This window comes from Crassostrea angulata, chromosome 4, assembly GCF_025612915.1.
Source record: "Crassostrea angulata isolate pt1a10 chromosome 4, ASM2561291v2, whole genome shotgun sequence".
Classification (NCBI taxonomy): Eukaryota; Metazoa; Mollusca; class Bivalvia; order Ostreida; family Ostreidae; genus Magallana; species Magallana angulata.
In genome coordinates, this window is record NC_069114.1 from 8,302,811 (window position 1) to 8,311,724 (window position 8,914).

General features: G+C 33.2%; 1 protein-coding gene across 1 annotated transcript; it reads right to left on the bottom strand.

Moving 5' to 3' along the window:
• Positions 1 to 308: 308 nt before the first annotated feature.
• On the bottom strand, positions 309 to 8,523 carry LOC128179392 (uncharacterized). The gene is made up of 10 exons (XM_052846802.1): positions 8,442 to 8,523; positions 7,393 to 7,464; positions 5,740 to 5,847; positions 5,472 to 5,647; positions 4,974 to 5,091; positions 4,754 to 4,820; positions 4,358 to 4,507; positions 2,770 to 2,885; positions 1,933 to 2,017; positions 309 to 587 (listed from the first exon to the last, which is right to left on the bottom strand). Exons 2-10 carry the CDS (start codon positions 7,453 to 7,455, stop codon positions 472 to 474), a joined length of 999 nt encoding a protein of 332 aa, XP_052702762.1. The 5' UTR covers positions 7,456 to 7,464; positions 8,442 to 8,523; the 3' UTR covers positions 309 to 471.
• Positions 8,524 to 8,914: the final 391 nt, after the last annotated feature.

Here is an 8,914-nt window from a genome sequence, read left to right on the forward strand (position 1 = left end):
TGCTTGACATGTAGATTAATGTTTGATTCCAGTTGATTAACAGTTAAGTTGAAATAAAAGGGAAATTAAAGAATAGGAAATGGTCCATGTACTCATGTTAACATAAGCAATTAAACAAGAAATAGAGCAGCTGTTATTGATAAAAAAAAAATGGACGGTTATTATTAATAAATAGATAGCATTTTCTACGATAGCAAACTACTTCAGTTATGATTTTTTCTCTGAGCGGGAATACAATTCGTTTACTAGTTATATTTGTCTAAAAATATTTGTATCTGACTGTGTGCATCAATAAGTATCAAGAAATCAACAGAATGTAGAAATTTATTTTAATGCTGATGTACATAAACTTCAGTGAACTGGTTCGAAGTATTCTTAGACGCATTTACACAATCGAAGTATACATCATGTTTTGTCCAAGATCGTTTTTCGTGAAATGAACAATATTGCCTTTGCAAAAGTAGAGATGTATTATGGCTGGCATAGTGTAGACAAAATATACCATCCAAATCCCTCATTCTCCAGAACTTTCATTCGAGGTACAAGCTCAAAAACTTGCTCCTTTTTGTTGTAATACACATACATATCTGAAACATTAAAAATAAATGCAGCATAACTTCTATTTTTTTGATCACAGAATCAAATCACCACCCACAGAATCACCGTACGCGACGAAGGCTAGTGGCGTAGCATAACAACGGTATTAATGATAAATTTATTCTAATCATTTCAAATTGGCCTTTACAACCATGGAATCATCTAGGAACTATACACTGAGATGGTGATCTCAAAATGCGCAGCTTAAATAATGAAATATAGTAAAAAAAAAATTCAGAGGATTTTGCTTTGACATTTACCTCTGACTTGGAAATTTTTAGGTTTGCATAAAACTGTAAGCTTAATATCCTTTACCAACAGGCAATTCTTGGTTTAATACTTAAGCATTTAGGAAATAATATGTAGTCTAAATCTAAATTTTAACGAGATCTGCGATGACATTCACATTAGACCATGAAACTTTGTTTTCGGTTGCTGCACACCTTTACTAAAAGGCCCTCTTTATGTGATGCATAAGGCAGATGATGCAAATGGATAAGGAATATGCTCTGAATGTTTTTTACGTAGTGATATGACTTTGGTGCTTTACCTCGAAACGTCATTCATTTTATGACTAAAGGCGTGCACCATGTGGGCGAAGTATGAGTAAAATTAGATTAAAGAGTAGATAATTTTGCTATGAGCTTAACCTAAGACCTTAAAACTTGGTGCATCAAGGTCACTTCACATTATTGACCCAAAGCATTCTGTAGTTGAAGTATAAGCCAGAGTGTCTTAAAGGAACAAGAATTTTGAGAGTATTCACGTTCCCTACCGGTTGGGATTATTAGTGAACGCTTCGAAGCATACAACTACTTCAGAACTATAAAGAGATAAAAGAAACAGATTAAATTCAAACAATACAATTGAAATTAAATACAAAGTGGGTACATGTATAAAGATATTCTTTATTTTATGTTCTGTGCTTTTGCCAAGTCTATCGAGTATTTGGTGGTATTTGGTATTTTGTGAAAACAATGAATTGTTATGACAATATCATTTCTTACCGTTATATTTATATGATTTTTATTTATTTTAATTTAAATTTTCTTGAGAATATGTCGGCCAGACGCTACAGTTCTTATTTGGCGTTTTGAAGCTCGTCAGCAAGTTTCATATTATTCCTCAAACGGATAAAGAAAAAAGTGTGGAAAACTGAAGAAGGACAAACAGACTGACTGACAAGAAAAGCAATAGTTCCCTCCGGTGAAACTGGAACTGGGGACTAATGTAGGGGACTAATAAGGTATTCCTCGGAAACACAGATGGATGGAAGGACGGACTAATCACTACAGGGCACCCGCAGAGCGGGGCCTAAATCGATGTGACGCTTACCGTCTTTTCCATATGGTTTTAAATAAACGTCCTTGTTAATCTCCTCTCTTCGAAATTTTTTAATGTCTGCGTCGTTTGTTTCGTCCTGTGAAATCACAAATAAAATAAATGAAACATTCAATTTGCACAGTTTCATATTTATTTTCACATATTACATGTTAAACATTCATTATATATCTTTCAAAAAACAATTATACCCTTGATTTCTACAAAGCACGAGAACAGCTGTTAATGGGACAACAAACCGGGTGTCCTTTTGTGTGAACAATAGCAATTTGTCGACGCTGATTTGATCAACACTACCTGGCCAGAGTAATGTGGTACTGTGTATGAATATTGGGCCAAAAAAGACAAAGTTCAATAGCTGCTATTTTTTGAAAAATTAGTTAATATCAAAATCAATTTAGTAACATCCACATGACTGATACATTAATTGATCCGCAAAACAAATTTTCCTATCTTTGAAATTCTAGGAGGACTTCTCCGTATGCGTAAAACTGGGGTATCCATAAATTACACCAACAAAAACCTAGTCCAACAGCATGTATTTTTTCGCTTAAGTTATTAAATTTCAAAATCTAAGTATTAAGCACATATCTATATTATATGTAAATTTCATCTTCAAAACAGATAACCTCTTTTCATAAAAACTGTAGGACGAGTATTCCGTACAACCAATGTAACCTTTCGGCTGCCGGCTGCCACCTCGCCATTTTCACCATTTCAATCAGAAGATTTTATTACGGAAAAACCGGTTAATAAAAAGTGATTTCTTTTTACACAATAATTAAAGAGATGTTTTCTGTTATTTCAAACTACGAGTAAAAGTAATCTTACAACGATAACCAACTTTGTTCCATTAATGCCCAGAAATTTTGATCTATCTTTCTGAACTTGAAATGTGTACACCATGTAGAGTCCTTCATCTAAAGTTTTTCTCACTATAAAATGATCTACAAAAGAAAAATTAATAAAACATAGATTTTCTTTTCAGGTCACCTGAGTCAGTCAATTAGTTTCCGTCCGTCGTCTTGGGTTATATGTTACAATTGACCACACACATCCACACAGCTATATATCAGTATCCAGTATGGTACTCAGGAAACCGTAAAGACCTTTTGGCCTCTTGTTCAATTTACAACTTAGTCACATGGTATCAAGGCATGAGTCTGTTACAAATTATTGCAAATAACTGTTGTTATATTTTGCACTAATTTAAAGCTGAACACCGCTCGTAAATAGGCACTGTCCGCCATATTTCTTTTTCATTACTGCTGTCCCTTTGCTGTAGAGGTCTCACTTGTGTGGACGTACATTTTGCTTCTCCGTGTTACTCGGTCGCGATGAAAATATCAAATTTTAGCCCTTTTTTCTAGCCAGGAGAATAGTAACATTCCACAATATCACATTTGCCTTGATAAACAAAACAACGATATTACAAATACGTGTAAATTTTTACTGAAAATTTGTCTTACATTCTGTTCATCAAAGGAAATACGGGAGATAATTTAACTCTAACTCATTTAATAGTGCATTTAATATGAAAAAATCCCGAGAGTTCCGAATGCTAAAATGGTGTAAATTCGAAGCGAGTAAGAAACATTGGTGAAAAACGGCCTCAAAATAGTTTGTTTTGAACAATTTGACTTATTTTCAATGCAGCTTCATTGATTTTCTCCAAAATCGTTTCGGAGCGATTCTGCAGTTTTCTGCTACATTACGGGTATATGGGAGGCATTTTAAATGTGGCATAGTCCCGTCTCGAGACTCAGTTAGATTATACTTACTGAGCAGAGTGTAGTGAAATTAATAGCATTTGTGTAGCCTTGAGGCTTGGTTATGTAAATGTCAACAATACGGTGTGTCGATGTATCTATTTCGTAAATGCTCGATATTATATGCAATAAGTCAACCCGTGCGTGCACGGGTCAAAGTCTAGTAAGATTTAAAATGCACAAATTCCAAAGACCACGAAAGGAATACTACCTGTCGGCCACGAGTTTCAGGTTTGCAATCGGGTGTAACGAAATCGAAGGGTTTATATGCGAGTTGACGGTGCCTATTTACGAGCGGTGTTCGGCTTTAACTTCAAATTATTTTCAATGACAACGTTACTTCTTCCTTCATGAAGTAACTTTTATATGTAATGCCCGTTAATGTTTTGGAATACCAAGATTAGGATAGCTTATACAAGTACTGATATTTTACTGTTTGAATAATTAGAAAAAAATGATATGGGCAATCTAACTAAAGTTCGTGGAAAACAATTCACCTTTGATAGCCTTAGATTAACATCATTTTGCGTTAAATGTCAACTACTTAGAAATGTTCTTCCTTGAGCCATTTTTGATTGCTTTCCACATGTTCTGGTTTTATTCTAATCAAAATTGTCTAAGTTTAGACCATAGAATTGCCAAAGACTTACGTGCACAGTCCGACATGACGTTGGCAGATTTACAGAGAGTCAATTTTCCGTTTTGATAAGCCAAAGATGTGAAGTCTCTTCGAAAAAGCAATGCTTCTACGGTAGGTGGCTGGGCCATTAGCTTTACGGAGTTTTCCTTGACAATGATATCTGAAAGAAGTGCCATATATTTTTACGAAATGTTAATTGGTACAGTGATTATATAGATTTTGTTACATTGCACTTTGCCTTTAAAATGAATAATAGCTTTGGAAATTAGCTTTTATAAAATTTAGATTTCTCGATATGAAATAAGGAATTAGAATAATATAATTTCTACTTTATTAATTATTAAAAATTGATATACGTCACAAACTGTATTTTTAATGTGAAGATTATAGATCTGTTAAAACAAACCTTCTTTTGTCCATTCGAGCAAAAATTCCATGGTTGTAAACGTGTCCGATTTTCGGTTGTATTTCACCTTAAAATGTACAAAAAGGTTTTGATATGCGATCAATTAAAACAAATTATTTTTTATTTATCGTTAAGTAACATAAAAGTGCAAACGAATTTAAAATTTATATTGTATTTTTGGTGTAACATTTTTTCTCTGTTACAGTAAACCGAGTATTACCATTGATATTGTCGTTGACAATGGTAATGTCCAAAAGAGTTCCAGAACACCCTCATGATCGTATTCGAATGATCCTAGAGTCATTTTTCCGTTCACACATACTAAGATATCTTTCTCTCTATTGAAAATTGAATATTAACAATTAAAGGCAGTGAATACATTATCCCATTGATAAAAATATGGTCACAAATGTAACTTAAATTTTTTTTTGTATTTTCAAAAATAATAATACATTTATATATATGATACCTCAAATTGACGAATAGTGAATTCAACTTCTATTTATCAACATAATGCTCATTACATGTATTTGTGAAAACGCCATGTTACTAAACTTTTGCAAAAATTGACACTTAAAACTAAAACAAAATGTATGCGTTATTATTGGCAAAACCTTTACATTCAAAGTCAAATATCCAATCTACTTATTTAGTTCCGGTTTAGGTAAATGAAATAAACGATCGCACTTTCTTCAAAATACCTTTTTTCGCTACTTACTTGACGACTAGGTCCTTTGCTAAGATACCGTCTTTTCTAGGGGTGCAGAATGCGTGAAGAAATGTCCCATCACTCCGGTAACCCGAGGAGAGAAACCCCCCAAAAGGGGCACCGCTGTGATTATTTTCGTCGGGGTGTTTAACAAAGATTTCAGACACAAATGGACTCTCGTCAAGCTGCAATTAAGGCGATTTTGTATATTTTTTAATGAACATTTTTACATGCATCATAAACCAATATTTAGTAATGAATTTTTTTTGTAAGTTACCGTGATACTATCTTGTGTGTTTAATCTTTGTAAGCAATATTTTCCATCGCTTTTTTCATTGGTTGTTGAACTATCGGCTTCAGAAAACGTGACAACATTCGATCCATTCTGAAAGAGAAAGGTTTTTGAAGATCATTTTATTTGAAACATGGTTCTTCTTATTTTTTTTTACATAAAAATATGAGTCATGAGGCCAACTGGCTTAGCGGTCACTTAAGTACACAAATTCGTCAAGGAATCGTATATATGTATTTCATTGTTTTCTTTTATAGCATAAAAGATATATTATGATTACCCCCCCCCCCCCCCCCCCCCCCACCCTACCTGAAACTCTTGCAAAAAGGATTATGAAACCAATAATTTTGGTGAAAACCTTCGATATCATTATGGAGTGCATTCAGCTAGGAAATAATTTTCTCATATTTTATTTTATTCGTTTTCTTACATACGAGTAGTGTTCCGATTTTTTTCTTCTTAAATTGCTTTCTTTAACTAGTCTTTAAAATTGACATAAAAACAAACTACGTGTCTTGATTTAGAGAAAAATGGACATGGATGAAAATCTATATTTATATCGATGATTATGTTTACGTAGCCTTATTTTTTATGCAGCATCTGGCTGGGTAAACAAAAATTACTGTCACTTCCCCTGTTCAACTTCCTCGTTTTATGTATGCATCATTTATTCAAATAGACGTAATATAGAATCTGTTCATTGTGTACAAATAAAAGTTTGAGGTTTATTACCAGTTTGTCGTAGTTACATAACATAACAATGTTGGCCCCGCCCTAGAGTCAGAATCCCTAAGTTGAAAGACATGAAATTTACAATTTTAGCTTTATTGAGGGCTTTAAGTTCTTTATTCATTCTTTATTAATTCTTTATTCATACGTAGTCAGTTTTTCATCAGTATAAACAGAGGTAAGTACATATATAAGACGGTTTTAAACATTAAATTACAATAAAATTGCTACTATGACCATTTGGTCCCGCCATTCAAGTCAGAACACCTATCACAGGGGTATGAAATTAACAATTTTAATAGAGGGTTTCCTGGTACAGATGAGAGGGAGTAGAGAAAAATAAAACTTTCAAATATTTTATGCATCAAATTGATAGGACTTTTTTGACCCTTATCCTAAAGTAAAAATCCCAGTCTCAGCGGGAAACATCAAATCAACAATTTTTGTAGAGGGCTTCCTTGTCTACATAATAATGAATTTGTTTCGTTATACATATGTATAAGAATAGAGAAGGAAGTTTTTGAAACATTTTCGAACTTTTACTCTTTTTCCTGTCCTTTCCTTGGGACAAGAATCATGAAATACAATTTATGTTGCCCTAACCCAAAAGATGCATCATACTAAATGGAAGAGAATTCACCGTGTTTGGCGTTAACATACGAAACACGACGAAAGACGAACACCAGCTAAAATAGGTTACCTGAGTGACTCAATATATAACAGTTTTTGTTGTTTTTTTATCCCAATGCATGTATACTTAAATATTCTAAATTTAGCGAGTCTCTCACAAATAACAGGTTATATGACTTCATTTGCTGTATTGTAGTTATAGTAAAGCAGTAATGTAACAGTGAAGTATGTGCAGCGCGAGGTGCCAGTTGTAAGTAAGAGATGCCAATGTATACAAACCTCGAAAAAATACGTCTTTGATTGTACTCGAGTAATCGAACCAGTAACCTCAAAACCATTCATATTCTCCTTCTAAAAATGATGATTTCATCAAATTAAATAATTTCTACAGCAAACATAGAAGCTAAATTGTATGTTATTAATTTATCTCTGTTGTTTGTATTTTGAATTCAATGCTTAATTAAATTTCTCAAATGTTGTTTCTTTAAACGCTCTGATGAACCAAAATATTTTTTTTTTTAATTTTCAACCCGATTGTATTTGTCTATTTGTTAGTAAAGAAAAAATACAAATTTAAATCTGACCGTTTAAAGCTGCTTGGTCTGATTTTATATCAAATTGTATGCACGCTTTTAAACGATTGTTATGCTAAGTATATGTATAATAATAGACATTGCAGTAGTTTTCCCAGTCAATTTTGCAAAAATTCAATGAAGAAAAATACGTACAAAATTTGCTAACAAAACAAACGACATAAAAGGGTACCGCGTTATTTCGCCTCATGTTAAATTTCACCCCTGACGAGGAGACGGGTATGGTTGTATTACGACTTTGTCATCGCTTTGAATAAAGGTCGAAATGATCAGACAAATTCCAAATAAACGTGTACGTTGTTCGATAATATTTCTGAAGTTTGCTTTCTTTACAATCGTTGCATAGCATGCGGGTTGAATGTCCTAAATCATTCTGGGGACGAAACCAAACGGTTTCTTTTTCTAAACATTCCCGTGGTGCATTTTGGTTTGTTTTTTCGTTTGCCAAAAAGAAATTATTTTTATTTACTTTGAATATTTCTAACTTTGAAAGGAGACTAATTCTGCTGGTGTAAACAGGAGAAAGTCTATAGCTTTCTAAGATAAATGGTTTGTATGAAAAAAAACAGCTTTAAAATAACAGCGAATTAATAATATAAAAGAACTAAAAATTGGTCTTTAAATTGCAAGAAATTCTAATTATGAAGTGACAGGGAATTTTAAAGCAGCAAGCAAATTCTAGCTACAAAAGAATTTCGTACCCTAAATTCATTACAATACACAATGAAAACTTACTTTTATGTTGAGACGCAGCAAAATAAAAAAAAATTAACTTGCCTTCCGCCTTTTATCAATTTCTGATTTAAACAAAAATGCCATATTTACTCAAAATACTTTAAAGTGGAGTCGGAAAAAACACTTAAAGGTCCCTGTCTTTAGGATTGGTTCGTCCTTATAATATTTGCGATAAGTGAGCAGTTTCCGGGGTTTTTTTATTGATACTTGTAAATGTTCTTATTTTCAGTTTTGTCTTAACCGTATAACACCCAAATGCTATTAATCCCACGCATTATTACTTCCTGGGGATTGGCCAGGCTTAGGATAATTTTTACCGCAAACATCGTAAACTTCTTAGAAACGAGTGGGCCCTCTCGTTGTAGTTTTATTTTTATCGCAATTACAAACAATACCTCAGAGAATAAACAAGGGGACCGCAAAGCGAGCATCCCCTCGCGACCCGACTTGTTGTAGCGGGAAATTCATTATTT